This window comes from Paramisgurnus dabryanus, chromosome 17, assembly GCF_030506205.2.
Source record: "Paramisgurnus dabryanus chromosome 17, PD_genome_1.1, whole genome shotgun sequence".
Taxonomy (NCBI): Eukaryota; Metazoa; Chordata; class Actinopteri; order Cypriniformes; family Cobitidae; genus Paramisgurnus; species Paramisgurnus dabryanus.
In genome coordinates this window covers 9967015-9994964 of record NC_133353.1, presented here as the reverse complement: position 1 = coordinate 9994964, position 27950 = coordinate 9967015, and the positions used below count along the sequence as shown (strand labels likewise).

The 27950-nt window shown below is 40.4% G+C and overlaps 3 protein-coding genes across 5 annotated transcripts in view; 1 reads left to right on the top strand and 2 right to left on the bottom strand.

The window, feature by feature from the left end:
- The window catches only part of dync1h1 (dynein, cytoplasmic 1, heavy chain 1), a 31656-nt gene extending 20119 nt beyond the window's left edge, over positions 1 to 11537 (bottom strand). For both annotated transcript variants that reach the window (XM_065275119.2, XM_065275120.2), the window contains exons 1-24: positions 11183 to 11537; positions 10531 to 10618; positions 9489 to 9662; positions 9120 to 9375; positions 7381 to 7567; positions 7023 to 7294; positions 6719 to 6946; positions 5480 to 6556; positions 4952 to 5131; positions 4708 to 4857; positions 4431 to 4577; positions 4220 to 4360; positions 3965 to 4141; positions 3753 to 3863; positions 3546 to 3665; positions 3227 to 3466; positions 2983 to 3138; positions 2337 to 2450; positions 2146 to 2256; positions 1849 to 2058; positions 1602 to 1748; positions 1140 to 1306; positions 713 to 886; positions 305 to 470 (exon numbers count right to left, since the gene is read on the bottom strand). In XM_065275119.2, coding sequence (XP_065131191.1) covers positions 305 to 470; positions 713 to 886; positions 1140 to 1306; positions 1602 to 1748; positions 1849 to 2058; positions 2146 to 2256; positions 2337 to 2450; positions 2983 to 3138; positions 3227 to 3466; positions 3546 to 3665; positions 3753 to 3863; positions 3965 to 4141; positions 4220 to 4360; positions 4431 to 4577; positions 4708 to 4857; positions 4952 to 5131; positions 5480 to 6556; positions 6719 to 6946; positions 7023 to 7294; positions 7381 to 7567; positions 9120 to 9375; positions 9489 to 9662; positions 10531 to 10618; positions 11183 to 11435 — 5046 coding nt within the window. In that variant the 5' untranslated portion in view covers positions 11436 to 11537. The remainder of the gene's footprint in view (positions 1 to 304; positions 471 to 712; positions 887 to 1139; positions 1307 to 1601; positions 1749 to 1848; positions 2059 to 2145; positions 2257 to 2336; positions 2451 to 2982; positions 3139 to 3226; positions 3467 to 3545; positions 3666 to 3752; positions 3864 to 3964; positions 4142 to 4219; positions 4361 to 4430; positions 4578 to 4707; positions 4858 to 4951; positions 5132 to 5479; positions 6557 to 6718; positions 6947 to 7022; positions 7295 to 7380; positions 7568 to 9119; positions 9376 to 9488; positions 9663 to 10530; positions 10619 to 11182) is intronic.
- A 764-nt stretch (positions 11538 to 12301) lies between these two features.
- Positions 12302 to 21770, top strand: ppp2r5ca (protein phosphatase 2, regulatory subunit B', gamma a). 2 transcript variants are annotated; one of them, XM_065275144.2, is made up of 15 exons: positions 12302 to 12352; positions 12434 to 12496; positions 12868 to 13030; positions 16349 to 16548; positions 16721 to 16831; positions 17683 to 17775; positions 17862 to 17992; positions 18084 to 18143; positions 18234 to 18342; positions 18445 to 18498; positions 18604 to 18774; positions 18886 to 19013; positions 19250 to 19351; positions 19437 to 19509; positions 20490 to 21770. In XM_065275144.2, the coding sequence occupies exons 1-15, from the start codon at positions 12326 to 12328 to the stop codon at positions 20622 to 20624; spliced, it is 1620 nt and encodes a 539-aa protein (XP_065131216.2). In that variant the 5' UTR covers positions 12302 to 12325; the 3' UTR covers positions 20625 to 21770. The 2 variants fall into 2 exon arrangements, with proteins under 2 accessions (XP_065131216.2, XP_065131217.1); XM_065275145.2 differs by lacking the exons at positions 12302 to 12352; positions 12434 to 12496; positions 12868 to 13030 and adding an exon at positions 14435 to 14670 and having other exon boundaries at positions 20490 to 21767.
- Positions 21771 to 25304: 3534 nt separating this feature from the next.
- dio3a (iodothyronine deiodinase 3a) lies at positions 25305 to 27159 on the bottom strand. Its single transcript, XM_065275146.1, has one exon. The coding sequence runs from the start codon at positions 26874 to 26876 to the stop codon at positions 26100 to 26102; it is 777 nt and encodes a 258-aa protein (XP_065131218.1). The 5' UTR covers positions 26877 to 27159; the 3' UTR covers positions 25305 to 26099.
- Positions 27160 to 27950: the final 791 nt, after the last annotated feature.

The following is a 27950-nucleotide window of genomic DNA, read 5'->3' as shown; positions in this document are numbered from 1 at the left end:
TTTTACTGTTTACAAAAGATGTACTAACTAGAAGTATGGTAAAGACACCAATAGAGGTGTTCATCCATAAAGAAGAAATTAATTGTATTAATTGGTAATAAACAGATTTATGCATTAAACAAATGAGGATGTAGTTTCAGTGTTTCTTTTTTCTTGCCCCAACTTACCAAATTAGGTCCCAGTGCCACCAAGCTTTACAACTTGTTGGCACCAGTGCCACCCCACTCAAATGTTAGTCTAGAGCCCTGTACTTCATCAAATGTACAATATCTCAAGGAGAAAGAAGCAAATACGCTCGCTGTACCTCTTCTCCCTCTCGAGAGGAAATGCCCAGCACCTCTGTGTTGTCATTGTTAAGCAAGATGCTGGACACCCCGGCAAACATCTTCTTGAAGTGTTTCTGCAGTTTTGCCACATTCTTACTGTTGCCAATAATCTCCAGTAGATCTTCATCACCAACAAAGTAGAACCTACAGGAAAGAAATTCTCAAAGTATCAAGATAATGATCTCAGTCGAGTCTTCATTGTTTCTCTCTCCATTATCAAACTACAACCCTAACAGGCAAATGTGTGAAATACTGAAGCATAACCTGAAATTATTTAGGTCAAATGCAAATTAAATTGCCAGGAGTGTGTTCAATGTTCTTAGAGAGTAGATAAAGGGATCTGAGAATTTGGGGAAAAAAGTCTCAATTCTAGCATGTGTTGTAACCTTGGGAAAGATGAGCGCTCCCTTTCCAGATATTCTCCCAGCGCTTTCTGGATCTTCCCCAGCAGGTCAGCGAGTCTTTCCAATGACCTCTGAACTCCTTGAATGTTCAGGACATCCATGACCAGAGGAGATTTTGTGACCTTTTTCATCAGAGCCAGAAACTCTGTGCTGATGCTATAACAAACAAACACACACACGTGTTAGTGATTTGCACATAAATCCTTGTTTGTAATGGAGGCACTTTAAAACCGCTTTCACACAGCCTGTTAATCACAGAAAATTGCCAAAAAATTCCCAGAGTGAATTTTTCATGGAATTGATTCTGAGATCACTCAAGTAAACGCACATCCAGATTCTAGAAAATCAGTGGCACTGTGAATGAACCAAAATCAACTGATCCCCGAAACATAAAGAGATGAACGCTCACCTCTGAAAGCGCTGTGTCTCCACTGGAAGAAGGTGTTTGATGTCAGCACTTCCTGTGAAAATGCCTTCCAGATACACCCAGCGGCGCTGCACGTCAATCCACACGTCAAACAGAGCCATGATGCGGTTGAGTTTATCCTCCCAGCTCAGGGCATCTTCCTCAAACACCTACAATGAAGACAGCACAGCACAAATCACACATGTACTACAGACACTACTATTAGAAGTGCAAAAATGATTGACATTTATAAAAAATATTTACTCGAAAACCCTAACGCATTACTATCAATACAACCTGGCTGATAACACATGAAGAGAGAGGAAACATGTAAAAAATGTTTTCAGTCGGTATGTTAAAAGGTACGAAATTGCAGAAAATGTTTCCGAACCACCAGTGATTTTGCAAAAAGATTTGGTGTCTTTAAAGCAAGATGTTTTTGTTTAAGTAAGAAATGTTTCAGACCTTGTAGTAAGGAGAGAGTTTCATGGCAGAAACACTGTTGATGTGCTCCTTGACTCTGTTAAACAGATCGTCCCAACCACGGATCAGACGGCACTTATTCTGATAGTTGACCAGATCCAGTTCGTACGAGTTCCACATCTCTCGAATCTGCAGTGTAGAAAACAGTTGAAATCTCTCAAAATAATTTCACAATCCTCGCTAAAGCCTTGGTTGACTGCATATGTGTGAGATTTATAGATTTAAGAACCTGTTTGAGGAACTCCTCGAGCGCCATCTCTCCCTGAGCCACCAGCAGCACATCCTTCACCACCATTTCATTCTTCTGCAGGTCAATGTCCCAGATCTGACCCAGGCTCAGTTCTGATAGAACCCAGTTAACATGAAGACGCTTCATTAACTGCTTCCAGTGACGGTCCTTCAGCGCCTCAGACTTCAGCTCAATCACCAACATGTTGACCTAAACATCGGAACGGAGTAAGATGTTCACCTGGACGGTCAACGGGGCATCGAGTGTAACCCAACATTCTGCTCTAGCGTGGCTCACCTTCATGTATCCTTTGAGGAGTCTCTGCACATATTCGTACGAAGCGTACTGTCGTAGACGAGCCGGGAAGTTCTTCAGCTGGTTAAGGAGGGCATCTAAATTCTGACGCAGCTGTAAGAACATGAGCGTGCCGTCAGAAAAAGCGAACCCTCTGGTAAGATGTGAATTGAGACGGCAGGCTTGTCGCTCACCTTGCGTGGCTGCACAGAGACCCATGGTTGCTCCTTCATCTGGTCTATCTGTTCCCAGACCTTCGACAGCTCAGACCAAACACCTTTCAGATCCTGCAGCTCCTCCAGCGCAACCTAAAAAAACACAGTTACATAAAACACTAACTAACAGCTACTGTTGTTTCTACTAAGAATGTCAAGTTTTTACTGTCAATTATAAATGAACCACAAACCTTCATTGCACAAACTGTAGTTTTAAATAAGAATTAAATTTTCTAACATAAAAAAAAGTATTGGCTTTAATTTGATTTATTTCTTGTATTACCCAATTTGTGTGGAAAAAGCGTCCGCTAAATGACAAAATGTTTAATCATCTTAATCCAGCTGATAACATGTAAAGAAAAACGCCTCTTTCAGCATAAAAAAATGCACTACATTTTGAAGCACTGCATTTTGATTTAAAACAGTCAAATAAGGATATGACTTTATTCAAATATAGTCAAGTGTAACTTGCACTATTTTCTTTGAACAGATGCTTTCCTTCCTGTCATGTCACCAGGTCTGCTCATTTTCTTTTACATGATTTTGAAATTCTTTTTTGCAACCTGTTCACTTTAGGGTTTACACTTTTTATAGACTTTGCAGTTTAAAGAGATTGAGAGATCACCTGCACTCTCTCCTCGCTGCTGCTCAGAAGGCCGGTATCCGTCAGCTCCAGCGCTTCTTTGGCCCTCGCACATTTCTCTCGATCATCCTTCAGACGGCCAAATTTGCCCTCGTAGATGGTGAGGGACTGTAACGCCTCTTCTGGACGCAAACTTCCCTACAGCGACAAACAGCAGAGACCTCTTGTAAAAAATATTAACAGCTGCTGTTAGACGATGCAAACCTATTTTGCTAATCTAACATACAGCTACTGGTTTGGTCTTCTCCCAGTCTGAGAGGAGGTCTGTGGTGCGATTCTCCACCGCCCGGTCCTCCTGGACGATCTTCATCTGTAGGTTGGCGACCTGCTGTTGGATGGCCGTGTCTTTGCGTTTCATGATGTCGCTGAAGGCGCCCCACTCACCCTCGATGTTATCGATGTACAGCCACGAGGGGGGGAACTGGAATCGCTGCTTTTCCAGAAGACGCTGGCCGTTGCGGAACAGCTACATGGAGAAGGATGAGTTTAATAACGTTTCATCAAATTAAATAAGGCTAAAAATCGAAAAGTTAGATTATACTCACGTCTACTTGTTTCTCAAACTGTTTGATCTTGCGTTTGAGGGTCTGCACATACGTGATGAAGGTGACAGCGTCTGAGGTGCTTGCCGTGTCCACCGAATGCTGCTCTAGTTCTTGACGGGACTAAAAGATCAGAGAGAAGCTCAGACAAACTTACTCGGATAAACTCGCACATCATGTCTGATCAGAAAGAGCTGTGCGCGCACACACCTTTGAGATCTGGGAGTGGAAGTCCTGCATGTTGTTACCCAGCATCTGGCCAAACTTACTGAGCACCTCCTTATGCCAAGAGTCATACTTTAGATTCACCTTTGACTGAACCTAAATATTGAACACCAAAGAACAACATTCACTGGCTATAGAAACTGCTGATGCATTCATTAAGAGAGAAAAATCAGAAAGAAATAAATTAGCATTCTGACCTTGCCATAGTCTATAATGACAGGGCCAAACTCTTTCCTGGTTTCCGCATTGTCAAAAGTGCCACGAGCTTTTCGGATCTGCACCAGCAGAGCCTGCCACTTGGTTAGATCTTCTCCCAGACGGTTATAAATGTTCTCGGGCTGCATGTCCCACAAGCACTGATATTGCAGCCACACCTAATGAACAGAACAACAGTGTCAGTCTGTGTTGAACAATCATTAGTAAAAGGCCCAAACATAGGAATGAAACATCACCTTGACATATTGCTCCACCTCCGAGACATTTTCCTTCACGGCATTATAAGCCTCCTCCAGCGCAGCCGGACCATCTGGCATTCTGGTCAGAGCGTTTCTATAGAACTTCTCTTCCTCAGATAACTCGTAGTGAACACCGACCTTCACAAGAGCACAGGTTAACATTCGCACAGACACAATGATCCAGTGTAAGCACCGTGCACACACCAACCTGATATCTCTGGCTCTGGATTCTGGGCAGAGAGAGAATGACCATCTTCCATGCAAACATCTCCTGGTAGAGTCTGTAGCGGCAGTCCTCAATCGGTGGGTTCAGATAGATGACTTGGTTTGTGATTCTTAACTCATGGATGATGTTCTGTTTGTTTAGACAAAAATACGAGTGTTAAGTTATAATAAAGAATAATCAAATGTGCCTTCTGTGTGTTAAGACGACAAGAGTTTGCTCTATCGCATTATCTAATGAGGGCACATCTCGATTGTGGTACCTTGATCTTTGGTTCTCCTCCAGGTTTGTGGCTGACTTGAGGAGCTTCAGTGTCCATGTCTACATCAGCCTTGTCCTCCATCTGTCCCCTGAGAACCTGCGTCCAGGCCTTGAGCCCCGCTTGCAGACGCACACCCAGGATGCGCTCGATCTGCGAAGGAAGGGATGTGTGAAATGTGGATCATGCAAAACAGTTTACAAATGTAAAAACGACTCTCCGAAAAGCCTTGTCCTTACTAAATTACCTCAATGTCCAGTTTATTGACCCAGATGGGCAGATTGGAATAGGAGTGCAAGTTAAGGTCATCAACAGCCTTCTGAATGCGGTTGAGGATCTCTGTAAATGTCTTGTTGTCATACATGCAAGTCTCAAGAGAGCGCACCTCCAAATCAATCTTCTCCTCAATCAGTAAAAGATCGTCCACCTAAGAGTAAAAATTCAACATTAAGTCACCATCAGTAGAAAATAGGACAAAGTCAAAAGCTTATATGCTTAAATGTTTTCAATGTTTTGTGCCCAGTAATTGACAAAAATGTGCCTATGCTTCAAAGTTGTTGTGAATGCACGCATCTAAAACATGGCAAAAGGTAAATAAGTCAGTTTAATATGAAAGGATTTGAAAAACTCATTTTGGCAGTTTAAGAACTATGTATTGTCAAAAATCATTTTGCATAAGCCTGTGTCTAATGTCGCAATTCTGATGACTTTGCAGTTATGTAAATAAAGCAATGGGGGTACTGTGTATGGGTTTGTTTGTCTTTGATTGGCTAACCTTTTCTTGGAAGTTGAAGACTGTTTCAGCCAGACGCTGGACATAAGGGTCGAGTTTATAAGACTCCCAGACTAGAGAGATGCCCTCCGTGACAAGAGCCTGAACTTCTTTCTTCAGACCAGCCACCAACAGAGAGATGGACGTCCTCTCCTCCACCTTCTCACAGGTGCGCTCATACGTGCGGACGCTCTCGATGAGCGAGATCGCAAATGGATACAACTGATTGGCCTGATGGGCTTTGTTAACGATGGCCAGAGGCACACGGAAACTCAGCCACTTCAGGTTGCGCACTTCTTTTGAGAGCGTGATGATCTCTGGCAAGAAATTCACTTTAAGCTTCAGCACGGTTCCCGTGCGCCCACGAGCGCGAGTGTTCTCGATGGTAAAAATGCGACCTGACACGCCCAAATTGCGCTGCTGCACCTTTCGAGCCCAGTCGTCAAAAATCTCCTGTGTGTTCAGTTTGGCACGGAAACTGTCGCCATCCTGTTTAAGCTTTAGACCCTCGACGTGATTCTCCCATCCTTTCCCGAGAACATCCTCCACCCGCTTCATGTAGGCCGTCAGCTGCCGATCGATTTGTTTGGCCCAGATAATCGAGCCTGAAACAGGAGGAAGATCTCGCACGTGGCTCATCTTACACGACTGACTCTGAGGGTACTGAACCTTAAACTTATCGTGCAGAGACTCGATGTCGTCTTTGACGCGCTGTATGAGCTGCGTCTGATACTCGCGGATGGCTCCGCGAATGTGCGGACGGACAAAGAGGGCATTGAAGCGAGAGAATATGCGGAACATTTCGTTAGCATTCTTAGCAGTGCCCAGCTGGTCACGCAGGCGAGCCGTGATGCGGGTCTCTACACGATCGATGCGTTCATCGTAGCGCTTCATGGCTGCCTCCCAGGCCTCCATGCCCTCCTTTGAGACATCCAATCCATCGACCTCTTTCACATTTTCATAGGCCAGATTGACTTCCTCAATGGCATTAGCGTCCGCAGCGTCGAAGAGTACCTCCGCCACTTTCATGTCAGGGGGCTCGGCAGTCTCACCCTGGGCATGCTGGGGAACAGCAGACACCTGAAAACACGCATAAGGTGTATGAGCACGCACAGATGACCCACCTAAACTTGGTTTAAAACATAACGCCAGACACATTGACAAAGTAAGGCACATTTCACATGTACTGTCGTATGTTTATTTAGATGGATTAGATACTAGAGAGTCTCTTAGGTGTAGTACCTGAGGTCTCAGTACACGAACAATGACAGCTCTCAGCTGCTCGTGTTGGCGTCTGAAACGCCGCATGTGGTCCAACCGGGCCTGAAGCTTACGGTGAGCGGGGCTGAGACGCCAAACCATCTTTAGGTTCTCTTCTCGCTTCCTCTTCACAATGTCCCTCAGGAGCACTTGAAGTTTCTCATACTCATCCTCCCACGTCTGGAACACTTCAAAACATGCCACCATCACCTGCAGAAAGACAGAGGAGCATGAAGCGTGACCTACAGGTGCATTATGATGTTCTAGTGTAAAAACATCACTGTACCTTTTCGAATTCTTCATAGGCCACATGCATGAGCTTTCGAGTGCCTAGGACTTTGAGAAGCTGTGAGCTGAGGTCTCTAGAGATGGCCTCCACCAGACGTAAAGCACGCTGAATGGGGTACTTGGTGTTTCGGATCTTGCGAAGGTGGGTGAAGATGGCTACCAGTGCCTGACGGATCTTGTCGAGTTCAGTGGCTGACAGGAGATCGTTGAGGGGAAAGTCCTTCATCAGAGGGTTGTAATCGTTGACCGTCTCGACGGCCTGCTTAAGCCCTGGAGAAACAGAAACGGTCCAAAAATATCAGATAAGGCAACATCATTAAGTAACCCTTAACATCATTTATGCAAAAACAGCTCACCGGTGTCCGTGTCAAAGCTGACTGTGGCGTGGAAACGTTTGCCGTGCTTCAGGATGTCCAAGGTGAGCAGGACCTCTGGACTCTCACGCTTCTCCTGAATGCGGTTAAGGGCACGCTCAAGGTTGAGCCAGAAGCTGATCTCCTGCAGGGCGGTCCCTGAGGCCGGGTCACGGTCCAGTTTAGTGACCTGCAAGAACATTTCATAGATCAATAAAAGTGGCATAAAACAAAGTTCCTGATCATTAGTGAGCAAAGTTAAAAATGAGTTAGAATTCAAATGTTTGTAGGTTTGCGCTGATGCATTAAAGGTGCTGTACGTAACGTTTCTACTTAAACTAATCCATTTTCAATTGCCTGTGTGCGAATGGGTTGTAATATCACATTAAAATGATCCACTTTGCGGGTTTTGCTATTACCTCTGAAAAAAAATATTATTATTTTTATGTGAAAGTACCGGGCCGGATTTGGCGCGAAATCAAGTGACGTCACCCGCATGCGCGTTCCCGAGTCTCTCGCCTCGTCTACTGACTTTGCGCTCAACAGCGACGACACTGTCTGATAACAGACTGAAACGACCTGCTCCCAGCACAACACAGACTCCAACACAAACTCCACATATTGTGAAGAAAAGTTATCTGCTGAAGCTCGTAAGGCCAAACGTGAATCGGATCAACAACGGACAAAAACACGGATTAACATTGGCAGGGCATTTGAATTATGGAGAAACCTCCGCTTTGTTTTGGGTATAAAAACGGATCCGGAGTTGGCTTTCATCCTTTTGGACAGGTAAGCTAACATTACTACAAAGCATGTCAAATATATTTCGATTGTGCTTTAGCTTTTTAGACATTGTTTCGGTTTGCTAGCCTTCGCTTTAGCGTGTGTTCGCCCAGCCGTCGTCGATCGATGACGTAAAACTGCGGACGCGTTTGTTTGCGTGTGTCCGCTTTTTAAAAGTCTTTAAACTCGTACAGTCTGACATTGATGGAAACTGAGATTATACAGTGTGACATGGACTTAACTACGATATTGATCACACAGTGTGGCAAGCAACAACCCTAAAGGACTAATAGCACAGTGTATTTACTGTTATACTGCAATTGTTCAGTGTAGTTCACTAACCGTTTTCGTTATCTTACCGTAAATGTACATATGTAACACCACATTACACAGGCTAAATGCAATCAATTAAACGTTGCAGTGGGAGTTTACCTGAGTTTCCAGCATGTTGTGTGATGCTTTTTCCGGTGTGTTACATCTCAGTTTGGCCGTCGCTCATGAGTTCGAGCACGCGCTTGTAAACTTATTGGTTGCAATCTAAACCATCACCGCTAGAGGCCGCTGTAAACTACATACAGCGCCTTTAACATGTTGCCATGCCCTTCCATCTATTATGTGACTGATCCTTGCATCATTATAAAAAACGTTAGTGACGTGATTGGTCAAGTATGGTAGCCCATACTCGAAATGTGACTTCTGCATTTAGCTGTTCCCAGCAAGAAGTGATCAAACGCAAACAACCGGAGCAGTGGTCAGCTGTAACTGCAGCTATAACTACGTGAACCACAAACAAAATAAATGTTTGGGAAACACTGCAACAATATATTTGTCCTGTGGCGGCAACCATAGCTTAGAAAGAAAGCGGTGGACTGAGCTGTTGGTTGAAATTCGCAACCTCACTGCTAAAATCTACACGCAGCACATTTAAGGGAAACAAGAGTGCAGAAATAAGCCAAAACCTTCTGGATTTCTCTGATCCAACGATTGACTCCAGACTGCAGCTGATTCAGGAAGGTTGGGTCCTCCACTTTATCACCGAAGTCAGTGACTTTAGGTTTCTCTCCTCGCTCGTAGCACTGCTTGGCCACGTTTGTGATGGTGGGGTGAATGAGCAGACTGATCTCTGGGATCTCAATATTCTGCTGAAGGTGGAGTAACCCCATCTCCAACTCCGCAATCTTCTTCTCCACTGAGGGAGCCATCTTATCTCCATCTCTGAGGCACAAACATCACACAGAGGTTTATAGTTTAAGATTGTGAACACAGTTATAATTGAGGCGATCACTTGTTTCACTGTTCCTCAATTATACAGTCATAGGTAATGTTACCTATCTGCTTTGCCAGACTCTCGAATGTAGGATTTGAAGTACGGAGCAACGGCATTGCTGATGAAAGAGTGAAGTGTCTCATACGGTGAATCCTCACTGAGCGTCAGAACACGCACTTGAGTTGAGATGGGTTTGTCTGCATCGATGACTCCGGTTCGCTTGATCAAAGCAAGACTGCAAGAAACATCACAAAATTCTGTTCGCTATAGTATAGCAATGAACACTTTTTTGTCTCAATGGCAAAAAAAAAACAAATACTATATAATACGGTCTAAAAAGAGTTAAACCCTTTAATTTAAACGTTTACAGTCTACTTTTAGTATTATTTGGGCTGACTTCAATAAACACATTCTCAAGGGTGTAATCCTAAGAGATCCTGAGATACCGCAGTACAAAAAACAGACACAGAGCTGTTGCTCAAGGCTTTTAGGGTGAAAGAATAAAATCAAGCAAAAAGCCCTTTATTGGTGATGATTTATTCTTTCTTTCTTTCTTTTAAATGCCATGTCAGCTTCTAAGGCATATTCACGGTGAGAATTAAGTCTGATTAAATAAAATAAGACTAGAAAAGATGTTTAAAATTAATTTCATCTAAAAATTGCAGAACTATGTCTTGATTAACTTGATTAAAAACCTCAGAAGTATCAACAGAATAAAAAGTTCACAGTGACAAATGTAATGCAATCTAGTGGGATACGTTTAAAGGACAATGAATTCTGACAAGATGAAGATTTTGGAGGATTTTTTTCTAGAGTAAAAATTGATGTACTTTTCTCTGCATCTTGTATGGATGATTTGATCCCAATGATTCTCAAAAAAAGAAATTATGCTTTTTCCCAACATCAGGATTTATTTCATGAAACTTATTATTTAGACATTGATTCCATTCTGATTGGCACTTATTTCTGATGTATTCATGAATGGTTTGTTTTAAGTCTGTAAAAGATATAGGACACTTGACTAATTCTTTGGATAGTGCTTCTCTAGCTGCATTGTCTGCTTTCTCATTGCCTGATGATTCATTCATTCATTCATTCATTACCTGTTTGATTTGAGACCATAATGGATGTCAATGCTGATGGTGTAAGAAATGACCTCTCTCTCCTCCTCTCCTTCATCACCAACATCCTCTGTGAGAGAAATCAAACATATCCATTCAAAACAACTAACTTAACTGGTGAAGTGCTGAAAACATGTGACAAACTGAGAATCAACTCTTTTAGTTATTGTTGCCTGCAGTCAGTACAGAAAGAAACGGCACCACAAACCACAGATGATGAAAGAGAACAAGAAGCACATTAAGAAAATATATACATAAACAAAAATCACATAAAACACAGACAGTGTGCACCATGATGTCACTGATCTGATCTCTGCAGTAAACACGCCCTGAACTGAAGTCTCATCCATCAGATTACATCAGCTTTCACATCTATATTTATTATCTTCATTTTAAAGAATTTATTACTGAACTTTCATCTTGACATATGAGACAAACTATACAAACAGGGCGGGGTCTGACAAACCCTGCGATTACAAAATAATAACACAATACACCATCTTATAATAGAGAAAACGACTATAAATTGCGCACATTCACCGTTAGCAAGTCATTATATCGTACGGTGTGTCAGTGTTTAGGCCTTAAAGGGCGTTTCATTGTTGTTTTTTAACGTGTGATGTGAATGTTTCACCTTTAAGTGTGCTACGCTCCACTAGAATCGAGTGAATTTGCGAATCTGACAGGAATTTTTTCATCTGCTCGAGCGCACTCTTCTCCTCCAGCGCGCTCTCGAGAGCCGCAGGCACGTCTCCGCCATCCTCCAGCAGCAGCGGCACGAGCTTACGGATGTGTTTCTGCAAAACTGACGCGTCCGCTACCGTCTGCACAGCGGCAGAAACCTCCATCCCGCCACCGCTGTCGTCTCCTCCGCCACTGTCAGACATTTCCACAGCGAATAATCCACAATAAACCGATGATTGAGCTGCTGAAGAGAGCACGAGCTGAGTCAGGCAGGGTCTCTCTCACAACAGCGTAATGGCCAGCGCCCAATGCAGCCGGAAACTTTATTGTTAAAGGGATTCTGGGAAGTGTAGTTTTTTACCAGACGAAAGCAATGAATGACCACGACAAGTGGACTCTAATACCCAGAAGCACGGCGAAAATGTCTAGTGGCAGTCAGTCCGTCTCTGCCGCAATATGTCATTTATTAGCCTGTGTTGCTATTGTAATATGATTTGGAAACGGTTTCTACATCTGCGAAGACTTAAAATCTATCGCACTATGTAATATGTATAATGTTTTAACATTTTCATTAAATCTATAAAAGTGCCCCACCCTCGTTTCATATATTTATTATTTGTTTATTTATGTATTGCGAACATAAATGCACTCATAGGACACTTTTATTAGGTTCATTTGTAGTTTTGCCACTTGCTCATTGTAACATTTGTATTTGTTTATGCCTAATAACAAAACCCATCTGTGTTAAACAATCTTAATATGACAAGCCAGTAATTGTGTCTAACAGTTAACCCATTGTGATAACAATGTCATTAGTCGGAAGAAAATGTGTCTTAATGAAACTGTAGTTAGGATGCTGTCTGCACGACAGAACTGTATAAACCGTATATAGGCATTACTTATCGTACACAAGTGCACCATAGAAGATAGTTGGATGGATCATGTGACTGACAGTGACGTATCCTCTCTCTCTCTCTCTCTCTCTCTCTCTCTCTCTCTCTCTCTCTCTCTCTCTCTCTCTCTCTCTCTCTCTCTCTCTCTCTCCCCCTCCATGTGTGTGTGTGTGTTCCTCTCAAGACAGTTAACAGACACGATGCCGAGTAAGTCAAAGAAAGAAAAGGTAACCGTAACTTTGATCTATCTGTCTGTTTATGTCAGAATGATCTGTTTTTTGACTTGAAACAAATCATTGTGTTTTCAGTCTGTGAGATCCAGCAGAAGTCCAAGTAAACACCGCACAGACAAACCGAATTCGGAAAACCAGGTAAACTTTTGTTTTGACTCTAAACTACAAACATGTGTTTATCAGCTATAGTGGGAATAGATATTAGATATAGGACTTGCTGTTACTTTAGGCATTTTTATAAGGATTAATTTATTTAATGGTTGTCAGGTTCTATACTATGACAAACTTATTACCACTGAATAACTTTTGCTGAATAAATTACCATTGAAATTATTGCAATTAATAAGAAAAATATGTTTGGTCCTTTTGTTACATCAAAAAAGGATGAAGTGGAAAATGTATGATGTCATTCTAACAGGAGCGTGACCCCTGCAGCCTCTCAGGTGATTGTTGGAATAAATGAATCAGGATTGTAAAGGGACCCTGTCCTGTGAATCTCATTTCCACAGAGTTCAAATAAGACGAGCAGATCCAGTACACCCCCCACCACCCAGTTGCTGCGAGTCAAGCACGAGTCGACCCAGAGCGCCCTGAAGAAACACCGGAGACTAAGCGCCTCCTGTTTCCCCATCAGCAGCAACAGAGAACTCCTGGCACTGTCCCATCTCAAAGGTACACAGGCACCCAATTACATACTCAAACACAACTTATGTAGCTAGATTCTGTGCATTATATTATTTAGGTTATATAGCACAGTGTTTCCCAACCAGGGGGCCGAGGCCCACAGGGAGGCCTTAGCAGATTTCCATAGGGGGATCAAGATGACTTAAAAGTATAAAAAAAAACTGGACAAAACAAGCATTAAAATAAGCTAAAACAAGCAAAAATAAAGATGTTTTTTTTTGGCCATTTTAGTAGCGAATATACATCTGTCTATTCCAGTGGTTCTCAAACTTTTTCGACGTCCTTCGCCCCCCAAAAAAAAAGTTATGAAAAATGTGTTCTAAAACGCAACATTTTAATTAAACAAAACATATTAAATTATACAAAGTAGTGCTGTTTGTTAGTAGCCTTATTTTTTTTAGGTTTAATTACACAGAATTTATTTTATAAAATATCATAAAACTGGGGCCTCCTTGGCACCATCTCGCGGCCCCCAGTTTGAGAATTACTGGTCTATTCATTCCAAGCTCCAGTTAATTTTATTTGGAAAAAATTTAGTGAACGGGGGCCTTCAAATATTGTTGTGGGCAACTAGGGGGCCTTCAAGTGAAAAAGGTTTGGAACTTCTGATATAACATATTCTGTGTGTTATATACAGCAGTTTATTCTGTGTCTTATATTTAGTAGCGTATACATATGGCATTATACCAAATTTCTGGTGTGACTATGACAAATTTTTAAGCAACAGTTCAGGCTTTAAATAAAGGACTGGTTTCTTTCTCTTAATGAACAGGATGTAGAGCGATGCATAATTTAAACCTCAGCGGATACAAATGAATGTTGACCCTGCATCTCAATGATACGTTATCCTCCTGTTCATCTACGAAACACCAACAATGTTTGAAATAAAGTAGCAAACATAAAAAAAAAACTCTGTTAAGTTGCATGAACAACAGCATCAGAATATATTTGGATTTTATTTACAGGTACACAATCTACTGAGATGCTGCTATCTGGTGTATATGATGCGATCATTTGAGTAAACATCAATTGTGAGCTTATATTTTTAGAAGCGTTGGTGCTGTATGGTTTAGTCCTATAACTGTAGTGCTAGTGACACCAATGTTATGGGTTTAAGAACACACATACACAATGAATGTAGTTTAAGTGTCTCAGCTTTAATGGTGCTGAAACCCAAGGTTTGATTTTGAATTCATCAGATTTGATTGAGTTGTTCAGTCAGTGAAGAGTCTCAGTGTTCTTGTTGCAGCTCGTATAGATCAGGCATGACAGCTTTATACGACTGCTGCAGGGGCTTTGTGGGGCATTAGTCCCGCCTCCATTTCTTCCAAACCAATAAGCATCTGCTTTCAACGGCAGTCTTATGATGTCACCACTCTTGGGTGCAGTGGACCAATCAGTTTGCCCCTCCCTGCTGACATCACTGAGCTGTTGGTTCCTCTAGCAGCAGCAGCAGCAGCAGCTTCATTTCTGTTGGGCTTTTGTGTAAAAATGGAGGCGTCCGTCCTGCTTTAAGGGCTTTTAGATTACGGCTGCGCATGACACGCAGGCCATCTGAGGTAGGATGGGTGTAGATGCTCCTAATTCCAACGGGCCGTTCCCGCCTGTGGCTCTGATGCACTTCAGAGGTGAGTGATCGGACGGTTATCAGACTGTGATCATCTGATGCTTTACTGGACGTCAGTTATCATTCATTATTCATTTACTGTCTTTATTGATCTGCTGTGTTTGTTCAAGAGTCTGATTTCACATGTTTAGAAGGGTTAAATTGTGTCTACAAAACACTACAGGAGAGAGAGAGAGAGAGAGAGAGAGAGAGAGAGGGAGAGCGAGAGAGGTGTAGTGCCTTCTACCCATCCCCCCTTAACTCCAGCAGTGATGTCACAGGAAGTGAGGTCACGGCTGTGTGTGGCTCTGTTTCTGTCGCTCTTAAATACAGGAAAGAAAACAGAGAGATCACAAATCTTTTTGAAATCTTCTCTATAAATATAATATCTTTGTAACAGTCTAGTGTTTTAAAGGTTTGCTATATTAAAACATCTTAGTCTAGTCTAGATGTGTTATTATAAATATTTTATATGCAGTTATGTTATATGTGAGACTTCTCTTTTTAAACTGGGTATGATGTTAATGTGCAGTGAATCTAATCTGCATGTCAAGTTTGGTCTGGACTAAATGGTTTTAACTGATATCTGTATAAAATCTAATTATATATATTTGAGAATGATTATCAGATGCTGGTTTATGAGGGTTATTTTAGTGTTTTTGATCAGACAAATCATCTGTTATTGAGTTGCTGATAAAGGCACAGTGTGATGATGATGATGATGAATATATTATAACTTTACATTCACTGATTCCTATCTTTTTTTTATGAAATAATGATTTGATTGCGTTGTTTGAAGAGTTTATGTTAGGTTTGTCAGTGTAGATGTTGATCTCGATCTCTCTCTAGTAGATCTGCTTTATCTGATACAGACGATTGATCAGTTTCTTAACCATCAAATGTAATTGGCATATGGTATGAACCGCGTGATACCACTTCACTGTCTGTAAACTCATTTCTCTAAAAAATGCATCTTTTGTATCTGTATTCGACTACTTCTTTATTTCTGTTCATTAGTTGGCTTTCCTGGTTAGAGGCTAAACTTGCATTTCATTGTTTCTAATGATTAATAATGATAGCAATATTTAGTGTTAGAGGTATAAAAACTGTTACCCTAACCCCAAATTAAATATATGATGAAAGCGTGCCTGAGAAGCATTTCACAACAAGCTTGTAAATATACGTTCAACTTAGAAATGCACTTTATAACATCCCTAAAACCAGAGCATGTTGCTGAGACTGTTAATCCTACCAACAACCCAGCGAGCAATTTTGTGTAAAAAGATGTCCAAACACAGCCCAGGCTAGAAGTGGGCTACTCATAGTGGGACTATATTGGGTCTATAGTTAACTTAGACGGTAAAATGACGACTATTGCTTGCTGGGAAGTCTCTGAAAGTGCCCGGATAACAAGCGTGTTGTCAAAAAACACAGATGAGCCTTAAAGAAACATGCATGTTAGATACACCCCCGGATCAGCTTGCTGTCTGTATCTGAAGAACCGTTCTCTTTTATGAGATGCAAAATGAATCATAAATGTCAGTCTATGAATAAGCGATTGCAGCACGGCACGATTAAGCAGCTGATGAAAGGCATCCCTATTGGCTGACATTGATGCCATCAGCTAATGCATGCTCGACTAACACGACCTGATGCCATACACTAGAGAGTAACCAACAGGCTGTGATGTGATGTTTCAGACGTTCCTCCGGCCGAGCAGGAAAAACTCTTCATTCAGAAGTTACGTCAGTGCTGCGTTCTCTTCGATTTCCTATCCGATCCTCTCAGTGACCTGAAATGGAAGGAGGTGAAGCGGGCGGCGCTCAGCGAGATGGTCGAGTTCATCACCCACAATCGCAACGTCATCACGGAGCCCATTTACCCAGAGGTGGTGCACATGGTAAGTCACGCAGACCCCTGAAGCACGAGTGGGTCTCATATGAGCCGCCCGCTTTGATGTTCGAGCTACACAATGATGTTTATTCCTGCCTGATACACGGATCTCTATCTACACGTGCACGTGTTTCATAACAGGGTGTTTCAATTGAATGAGCTTTTCCATTTCTGTTCAGTTTGCTGTGAACATGTTCAGGGCTCTGCCACCCTCATCCAACCCAACCGGGGCAGAATTTGACCCTGAGGAGGACGAACCCACACTTGAAGCAGCGTGGCCTCATCTACAGGTGCTTCACCTCACCTGCAGTCCACATTAAGACATGACTTATCTCACACCCATCTGTTCACTCACCATGACCCTTAATAGGTGACATGCAGGTCGTCCACTCGATTCTGTTCAATTCAATTCTACAAACATTTTCACAATTGGTCATTATTTCAATACAGCTTTACATGAGATGGAAAGGAAGAAAACACATAAAACTACAAAAGCATTGCAGTTTTTTTATGTATAGTATATTTGAAGTTACATGTAGTTGTACAAATTTATTTCTTACTTATTTCTCTAAAAACAAGCCAATCATATGCAGAATACAGCCACAATCATGGGTTTTCACAGAGGGAGAAAGCAGCCCAGTACTGCACCAATAGACACCACAATATCCAGTACTGTATGTACTGGTGCTGACCTCAGTACTGCCTCTTTTCGATTTCCACCAAACCAAAAAAAAAAAAAAAAAATATGTTTTTAAACGTGTTATTGAACATTTATTTCATGACTACCTGCAGTCACTATATGAATCAGATGGCTGTTGATCTTTACTGTGGTAGTTATGCAACAATGTCAGGTGTTTGTGACGTGCGACATCACAGGTTCACTGGTTTCAGACGAGCAAGATTTTAGGGCTGATTCTGAACCAGGATCAGGGCACAGAGTCAGGGCTTTTTTGTGTGGAAAAGCGCAGCACATTTCATGTTTTCGGTGGAAACTCACAGCAGCTGATTAAGGGGAAAATAAGGAGAGAGCGTAGAATAGTGTCACCCCTAGACACGTGTAAAACTCTAACAACACATAAATAATAATAGTGATGAAAGAGGCTTTTCAATAAAGTTTCACTTGTTGCTCTTTTTCTTGCAGTTGGTCTACGAGTTTTTCCTGAGATTTTTAGAATCTCCAGACTTTCAGCCAAATGTCGCAAAGAAATTCATTGACCAAAAATTTGTTATGCAGGTAATTTGTATTGTTCTCATTGTTAGTAATAAACATGTGAATGATGAGTTGAGTTGCGTAAACGTCTGTTTCAAACTGAATTTCAGCTCCTGGAGTTGTTTGATAGTGAAGATCCCCGAGAAAGAGACTTCTTAAAAACCACGCTGCACCGCATATACGGCAAGTTTCTTGGGCTGCGAGCTTATATCAGAAAGCAAATCAATAACATATTTTATAGGTGAGTTGTGTGTTTATGGTTGTGTATTGTGTGTGTCGTTATAGAGACGTTTTAAAACATTAAACTTTTCACGTTTCCTGTGTGCATTCAGGTTTATATACGAGACTGAGCATCACAATGGAATCGCTGAACTGCTGGAGATCCTGGGAAGGTAAAAGATTCATATGAATTTCATGAGTTTCACCTGACTCGTGTTGTGTTGTGTTGTGTGTATCTACAGTCATTCTCTTTTCTTCTTCAGTATCATCAATGGCTTCGCTTTACCGTTAAAAGAAGAACACAAGATCTTCCTGCTGAAGGTTTTATTGCCTCTGCACAAAGTGAAGTGTCTAAGTGTCTATCACCCTCAGGTGAGGAACGTTAGCTTCACATCTGATCTGTGATCAGACTGTACAGACATAATCGCTGATAGTTTACTGTTGTGTTTGTTGATCTGCTCTCTGTCTCTCTAGTTGGCATACTGTGTGGTTCAGTTCCTGGAGAAAGACAGTACGCTCACAGAACCGGTGAGACACTATCAGACCAAACATGTGTTAGGATAATGGGTGATGATGTTTTTGAAGCAGTCTGAATGATGCTCATGTTGTGTGTGTGTGTGTGTGTGTGTGTAGGTGGTCATGGCTCTTCTCAAGTACTGGCCTAAGACTCACAGTCCTAAGGAGGTGATGTTCCTCAATGAACTGGAGGAGATTCTGGACGTGATCGAGCCTTCAGAGTTTGTCAAAGTGATGGAGCCGTTGTTCAGACAGTTAGCCAAGTGTGTTTCTAGTCCTCACTTTCAGGTGAGCCGTCCATCATCTCAAGCCAGAGACTCTTTTAACAAGCGTTCGTGTGACATGACATGCAATGACACGTTATAACATGCACTTGAATTTGATGTGTGTTGGTGACAGGTGGCGGAGAGAGCGCTGTATTACTGGAATAATGAATATATCATGAGTCTGATTAGTGACAATGCCGCCAGGATTTTACCTATCATGTTTCCTGCGCTTTACCGCAACTCCAAGAGTCACTGGAACAAGTACGATATCAAGACACGTTCAGTTTTAACACTTAATTTATGTTTTTAAAGCCAGTATGACATGTGTACATACACTATCTCTTTCTTTATATATTTAATGTATATCTGTCATGCATTTAGTCCATACATTTTCGGTGTTACTTTGAACAGATGTAAGCGTATGATCTGTGTATGCAGTAAAAAAAAAAAAAAATGACATCACAGAACGTTTGTCTCATGTTTGGTTTCCTCTGTAGGACTATTCATGGTTTGATCTACAACGCATTAAAGCTTTTCATGGAGATGAATCAGAAGCTGTTTGACGACTGCACACAACAGTTCAGAGCGGAGAAGAACAAGTCAGTTTAGCCGTCTCACTTCTGTGATTTACACATCATTTCCTTTTTGTTATTTCACAAAGATTGATTGTGTTTCCGACTTCAGAGAGAAGATGAAGTTAAAAGAAAGAGAAGAGGCTTGGATTAAGATCGAGAATCTGGCCAAATCAAATCCACAGGTGAGTTTTTGTCATCCGGGGCGTTTTTCGGCCATGTCGACTTTAAAGTCGCAATGAATTTGAAATTGAAATAAAACTGTCATTTGTTTTTAAATATTGTGGTATTTTTTTTTACAAATTACTTATCAGTAGGAAATGTTTGGAGAGACTCCTCCCCGAACTTCCAGCTGTCCTGTATGTTGCTCTCTCATTGGCTGTAGGTCATCGCCGATGTTATTTTCAGTCAAATGCCAAATATCTCACGGGTGTTGGCGACTCGTCTGCGATTATCTCAGATCACGTCTTTGATCATTCACACTGTGTGATTGTCACTTGCGTGCACGAGCATCGACTTCCCTGTGATTTCGGGCATTTGTCTGCGATTTCTCAAAACCTGTCGGCGAGTCAAAATCAGGGCTAAAATCGTGCAGTCTGAACTCGGCATAAGACTGCAGTGTCGCTAACCTTCGCTGGATTTACCTCTGAAGAGGTTTCATTTTTCTATAAACATATAAATGTCTTTGATCTTTTGTCTTCTTGATTTCACCTTTATCCCCAGTATTTGCGAACAACTCTTCAGATTTCTTTTTGTCCGTGTTGTTTTATTTCAACGTTCTTTTTCACTACGGTTTGTATGTTGATCGCCTGCACTAAACAGTCCTGTAGACATGAAGACCAATACTTCCTTTACTGAAGATGTTCAGATTTTAATAAAGCCAGTAGAGGAGAAATCTGTCACGTGTGGCACAAACGCCCTGGGATCCTTCATGAGTTCCTCAGACTCTCTTTTTAATTCCCATTGAGAAATCATAACACCAGATATCAATCATACTGTCGTACGCTTATATGACCAACAGCAGAACTTCAGAGCCCAAAAGCCTTTTTCATTAGGGCAACACAGAAAGAAACGAGTCTGATTATTTTATTGATATGCCTCTGATTTTAATCAACTCCAGTGTGAGACACAGTGATGTGATGCTGAAGTGTGTTTGTGTGTGTAGATGCAGAGAGATCAGAGGAAAGATCGTCCGCTCATCAGACGTAAATCTGATCTTCCTCAGGACTCGTACACCACAAAAGCCTTGGAGTCGCACCGGCGCGCCGACGACATGCTCACCAACCACAACGGTCACTAACCGAATGAACGTCTCATTCTCAGGTTTCTGTTTCGCTCCGGACTCGGGCCGGTGAGACAGAAGCGAGCACAGCGTCAGCAGAGACAGCTGGCAAAAGTTCATGCTTTTCTTTCTTTGCCTTTTTTTAGTTTCAGATAAGCAGGGATAGCTGCCATTGCCAATACTGTCACCTTAAATAACTTCCTGTTAAATTTCGGTAGTTTACTTCGTATGTTTGTGGCGTTTTAGACTAAATCTGTGTAACACGTTGAACTCTCTTGACATTGATTTAGTACTTTAAATTAATACGGTTCTGTGCCATAATGTGCTCTTTACATTTCAGTTCAACTTTGTGTCTTCTTGATTGACTTTCTCTGACAATATCTGCCACTCATAGTGGTGTATGACAACTAAATAAGGTCCATCCATGTGTAATGTCGCTGTCATGCGTGTGCATGTGTGTGTGTGTGTGTGTGTGTGTGTGTGTGTTTGTGCGTGAGAGTGATATGGTTCACAGTCTGATTTTGTTGCTGTTGTGGGCGTTTCTGCCATCAGCTGAATCTAAAGAACATCATCAGTTTATTTCTGAACATCTGTCATAAAGCTTCAGACGACTCGGATCGCTCTCAATGCTGAGCTGGACTTCTGCTTTCATCTGTCAATGAGAAACACTAAAGTCTGTTATCCAGATGAATCATGGCAGATTAACTGATTCACTGGAGCGTTCGGTTCATTTGGATAAAGCAGGCAGCATGAATCCATCAGCACATGATCAGAGAAACAGCCGACACGACGTGGACATGTTGATTGTTTTTGATTCTCTGTTATTTTGTTAAATTAAATAGAAGCACTTCCTGAAAACTTGAAAACTCTTTTCTGTGTGTGCGTGTGTGCATGTGTGTGTGGTGTGTGTGTCTGCATGTGTGTGGTGTGTGTGAGAGAGAGAGAGAGAGAGAGAGAGAGATGATTCAGTGACCTGCCTGCAGATCTTTACTGTACCGTTACTGTACAACTTCTTTGTTTACTGACAACCTATAAGTTTGTTTTATCATATAATTATTTATCCCATATGTGAGTATATAAATGTTCATGTATAAAATACCTTAATGCATAAAATAATGTCTCTGTTTCCTTTTCCAAACATAAACACAGGGCCAGGCTAGGTTTTTAATTGTGGACTCAACACAAAAAAAATAAATAAATAAAAATATATATATACATATTTACAAACGTTACAATTAAAAAGTGATTTTGAAAATGCTGATTTTAAAAGTGAAACTTTATAACTTCGGTTTACTATAACAGATAGTGAAAAACATTAAGATAAATGTGAAGTAAAGAAATAACAACCGTGTTTCCTATGAACTTCAGATTGTTTAAAAGCAATATTTAAAGTTTGAAATGACTTTAATGAAACTGTATTTGAATATTAAACTGTAAATTCTCATGTAAAATGTCTAAGTCGAATACACTTTAAATTCTGTTAAGCTATTTCGGTCCTTAACTTGTTAACCTGTGTACTTTTCTGTTTGATGCTAACGTTACCTGCGAGAGACTTAACTATTTTATATGAACAGGATCCTATCATAGCATCTTTCATAATAAATGTGATGTATTATAATCACGTCACGATGGAGAAAGTCTTCATATCAATCCAAAAACACATGATGTTAACTCTTAAATTGATCTGGGGGATGTCACATCTGTTGTAATGTTAACCATTGTAATACCAATGTATTAGTTTCTGCCGGTGGGTCCTCCAAAAAAACCCTGCCCAGACATGAACTTTTATAATGAACAGTCAATATAATCATACAACAGTGCAACACATGACAGTACACTTCCACCATACAACACAACACGACACAATAAAAATATGATGTGTCACGGGCTTACCTGCTTTAAAACTACTGGAGGACTTCTTTTCTAAAGCAATGTTTGCAGCAGACAAATGCAATATATGTATATTTCTAATGTCACTGGGTCACTTCTCAAACACATTTTTGGGTCCCTCACCAAGCGCCACGCAAACACGTTTATAAAAGCTGCCACCCACTGGTGAGATCTGGAGGAGAGGATGAGGAGGAGGAGAGGATGAGGAGGAGTAAAGACACGGCTAATGAAGTGGATTAGATGTAGGGTTCATATTTGTAAGATAAGCAAACGTTATAGCCCCCAAACACTTTATATTGAATATGTTGTGTGCTGGTTTATATTGTTTGAAATAAATTGTATTGGCATTAACACTGACAGATTAATAACTGCTGATAAACAATATTGCTTATTTAAAGTTCAGGTTATGCATTTAATGTTAACAAATGAGAACTTTACTGTAAAATGTTAACATGTGTGCATAACTAAAGCAAACAATGAATTTGAAATATATTTTGTCTGAAATGTGTGTTTTAGACATGCATTGTACACGCTGGAAGAGATGCTCATATTCATCATAGCAGAACAGTGTGATAAATTTATAAAGACAGATGTATTTGACACAACAGTTCTTAAATAAAGAAAACAGGGACGGTTGAATTATAACTTTTTAAATGTATACAGAAGAAAATATAAATCATTAAAAAGTCATGCTAGCCATTTACAAAATCTTGTAAACAAATAAATGTTTTTTTAATTGTGCATGCATACGCATTTCTGCACACTTGATCTTAAAGCCGTTCTCTGGATAAATCACAATTATAAATCACCAGAAGCCCTTCAGATTCCAGCACTGATGTGTTTAATTGGTTTATTAAGTTTAATAAATGAAACTCAGTCTGTTAAATAAAATCTATTACAATATTTAAGAGCTCAAGCCTATTACACAACAAACTGGGTACAATAGTGTTTAAACAATAAACTATTTATGATTGGTTTAAATATATGTTTATACTTTTAACTAGCTTATCAATAAAGAAATCAGTTGTTTGCTCCTGTTCTAATGCAGTTTACCAGAAGGAGGACAAAAGTAACCTGCTGAAACTGCTGTCTAATTGAAGACGTATGGGGCAGTTTCCCGGACGTGGCTTAAGTCTAGTCTCTGACTAAAAGGGATGTTTCAGCTGTTTTAACCCTTAAGAGATCCTTAAAAAAACATGTGTTCCTATGACCAAAACATGACACCTTCCAAAAAACTGCTATAAAAATATTATACATCAAGATTTTTTCCACTTTAAACGATTCAATCTTTTATTTCACTTTGTGAAAATCTTAACCCTTTATATGCCAATATGAACCACAGTGTTCGGCTAATGTCGTGAAACATTTTGTGGGACATCATAACCCAGAGAATGAGCAGCCCCACATAAGTTTCTCAGTCTTAAGATCTCTCTGTGATTAAGTTTCTCTCATGCAGGTTCATCATGGCCCCAATATGCTGCAGGATTTCATGCATCAGCAGCAATGAAAAGCTTAAAGTCACGTCACTTATTCAGGCAGCGCCATAGTGTTGAAGGCCAGTAGTCCAAAATATTATCTTGACATAAAGGTATGCATTCGTTTATGTTAAGATAAATGGGGGGTCAAAATTGTAGTTATAATGGTTTTTAATGGGCATCTTTTTGGCCCTATAGGATCACATGTGTCAGTTTTTGCCAAGCTCAGCCATTTTAAGTTCATTTAAAAAACTGAAACCAAAATTCTAAAATTGATAAAAAAAAAAAGATTAAACTCTGACAATTTTGGGCAATATTCAATCAGCACAGTCAAGATTGTTTAAAAATAAAAATCAGAATGGCACAAAATGTCTCTGAGATCTCTTAAGGGTTAACTGAAATCAGCTTCCACTGCAACACATGAAGTCTCAATACAGACATCATTAATGATCTAAACGCCACTGAAAACATTTGGCAAGGCAAGGGAAGTTTACAAAAACAGACGTCAGCTCCAGACCGTGGATTTGTGAAGACATTTAGCCCAGGTGGACTCCAGTGGAGGTGTAGAAACATCTCAGCAACCATCAAGAGAAACGAGCCACCTGAGCTACATTTCAAGGGTCTGAGTAAATGTATTCAGTTTTTTTATAAAAAGTAAATAAAAACTAAAGTTTTTTATGTACTGACATTTCAAAAATGTAGGCTGCAACATAGCAAAACTGAAAAAAAAATGAAGGGAGTTTCAATCCTTTCAGAGTATTCAGAGAATCCAATGCATATGAACCAAATTAATAGTCAAAATATCCACTGCAATATTTTGCATATATGATTTTCCTATCTACATTTCCTTTTTTGATTTTATTTATGTAAATTTTAAATGAAGAAACAACAAACATTGGTTTAATAATTTCATCTTGCGTTTGATCTTTAGAGGCAGTGTGGTTATATTTATAAACTGACTGTAAATCATCAACTATAAACTCTTCACAGCTCTGGACACACAGATGGGTTTGGAAATACTGTAGGGTTAGGATTGACTGACACAGGGTCAGTTTCCTCTTGACCACACACTTCAATTTCATCAGAACATTCAAAGCTTAAAAAATGTTTAAGCTATATTGTAAAAATATGCAGCATTTATGTTATATCAACATATATTTTTTATGTTACTTAAAAAATTAAGTTAAACATCTTCAACTAGTTTTTATAAGTTAGGTCAACTATTCAAAATAGTTGAAATAGTAGGCTACGCTGAATTGACTTGCAATACAAAGTTGTTTGAACTTTTTAACAGTGTGTTTTAAAAGGTTTGGCAAAGGGCTAATATTAATAATGATAATAAAAAAATATTACTAATTATAGGGAGAATGGGCAATGATTAAAATGTATGTATAGCTTCTCCTAAAAGCTGTTGGTTTGCAAAACAACAATTGGAAAACATGAGTTATAAATAAACAATATTTCAGAAATATTTTGGTGAAACTGAATGCACAGCTCTCCAGTTTGTTTGTCTCATTGTTTGGTATAAAAAAATTGGCAACCAACCCCTAATCTCTCTCATTTAAAATTGTACGTTAGGCAAATAAATTTACTGTTTTTTTATTTACAGATGGTAAAACGATTAATGGCGGAAAATAATCGAAATGAAACACAAAAATATGCGCTAAAGCAGAAAAACCCTTTTCGTCAAATACAACATAGTTTCTGAATTATGGATGTTTATTTTAATGCGTTTCATTTGTCAAAAACGCGGAGACGCATTGAACTAAAAAAAAAAAATCAAACAAAACTTTGGGACATTTGTGTCAAATTAGCTAAACTTCGTTTCGAGTTTAAAATAAAAACACACTACACACAATACATAAATGTTTTAATACAAAATGCGTTTGATAAAAATAAAGGAATGTGAACAGATTAAATTTGCTGTATTTCAGACATCACATCGATTTTCTGGCTGTGTTAGGCCTTTTAAAAATCGACGTTCACAAAAAATACAGAAGAGAATTAAAACGTCAATAAAATCAATACTTTAAACTTTTGTATGCTAACTTATATGGACAGGCAGTAAAGTTTAGTCTTATCAAACTCTCTGATTTACATTTAGCCTGCTGCTGACTGTTTATAACATTTATATCGCAGCGGCGTCGGAGGCATCGAGTCGCTTTCGGTACCGGTCCAGCCAAAGTCGGAGCTCAGAGAGCCGGTAACCCTCCGGTCCGCGCCCGCCCTGATAAACCACCTTGCCGTCATGCACGACATAAAGTCTGTCAAAAAACGCTCCGTACGCACAGCTGGACGAGTTATTCATGCTGTCGGCAACTATCGTACAGCCCGGCGCCTCGCGCTGCATCAGACGCGCCGCGTCGCGTCTCTCCTCCAGACTCTGATGTTTGCGAATTTGATAGGGAGCGTCGGAACTGATCCAGCCGTCGGACGGATGAGCCTCCTCGATATAAACCAGCAGCGAATCCACGATGTCTGAATAACGAAGGACGAGCCGCTGAAACGCCGTCAGTCGCGTCATGAACGGCGGTCAACTGCAGCTGCCAAAATTCAGCACCAGCGGTCGATTTTGCCGGACAAAGTCCAGGATCCGTCTGGGCTGCAGGTCCGAGAGCTCCACGACTTCGCTGTTCGGCGCGCCGTGTCCAACGCGCGCCGATTTCATCCAATCCAGTTTGTGTCCGTGGTAAACCGCTTTGAGAGATTCCCAGCCGAACATGCGGTTATTATCAGAGATGCACAGCGGGGGATCTTCAGCATCTTCATCATCCTCACGATCTCTGAGATGAAGTAAAACTCTTTTCCTCACGCACAGGAAATCCAGACACCACAACACGAGCGCAGCGATCAAGACACGAGGCAAAATAAGCAAACACACGAGCGCGTTTCTCACACGCTTCATGATGAATAAAACCACAAATGAATGAATGAATGGATGAATGAATGACTGTCAAAGTAAGTGAATCACTTTAGATGATCAACTTCTCTTTATATTTTAAATGTCAGTCACTCCGCCTCCCAAACGCACTCAATAAACCACAAAGCCTGCATCACTTCTCAATTTATTTATCCTTAAACAAAAACCCTCGTACAATAATCTCATATAGTAACCTTCTATAACCTCAAAAAACTCACCTAAATACATTCTCAAATAAAAACAACTCCACATGGGACACGAGATTAAGTAAACGAATAATAACATGTATAGTTTTTATTCAATTTGAAAATAACAAAATACATCTGAGAGCTTTAACAACTGTAATGTTTTTAATAAAGTATAATGTGTGAATGTATAAGAGAGGCGTCAGACCTTCTTCACGAGTTATTTACTATTTCAATGTGAACTTATCTCTGTGATGTGTTCTCAATGCATTAAAGAAACACTTAACTTTTTTTGAAAATATGCTAATTTTCCAGCTCCCCTTGAGTTAAACATTTGATTTTTACCATTTTGGAATCCATTCAGCCGATCTCTGGGTCTGGCGGTACCACCGGTCTCGAGACCGATTTCTGCTTTCTCAGACTCATCTTGGACATGTTCCTTCAAAGACTCGGTCTTGACTCGGTCTCGGACCACAGTGGGAGGAGAAGGACTCTTAATTTCAGACCGAGTCCGAGAGACCAACACATTTTTTATGTTCATATAAAAAAAACACAAGAGAAAAATACTATTTGGTTATTTTTGAGCGCGATGCTAATGGTCTAAACGGATTCAATGGATTATGCTGAGCTATGTTAAAAGAAGTACTGCCAGACTCAGAGATCGGCTGAATGGATTCCAAACCAGTAAAAATCAAATGTCAAAATTTGTGGAAAATATAAAGTTAATAACAAAACACATCTGGTTTACCAAATGTGGTCTGCAGGATATATAAGAAATTATTTTATCATTAATTATTATGAATAATTTCTTTATACAAGTAAACATGTTAAGTTCATGTTACAGGATTTTATAAATCAAATTTTGAGCAAAGGT

Bases quoted from the DNA above. Each gene is read 5' to 3' on its own strand.
- ppp2r5ca (XM_065275144.2), top strand. From the start codon at position 12,326: ATGCCGAGTAAGTCAAAGAAAGAAAAG. The intron at 13,031-16,348 runs GTACACAGGCAC...GTGATGTTTCAG, and splicing joins GGCACTGTCCCATCTCAAAG to ACGTTCCTCCGGCCGAGCAG. The intron at 16,549-16,720 runs GTAAGTCACGCA...ATTTCTGTTCAG, and splicing joins ACCCAGAGGTGGTGCACATG to TTTGCTGTGAACATGTTCAG.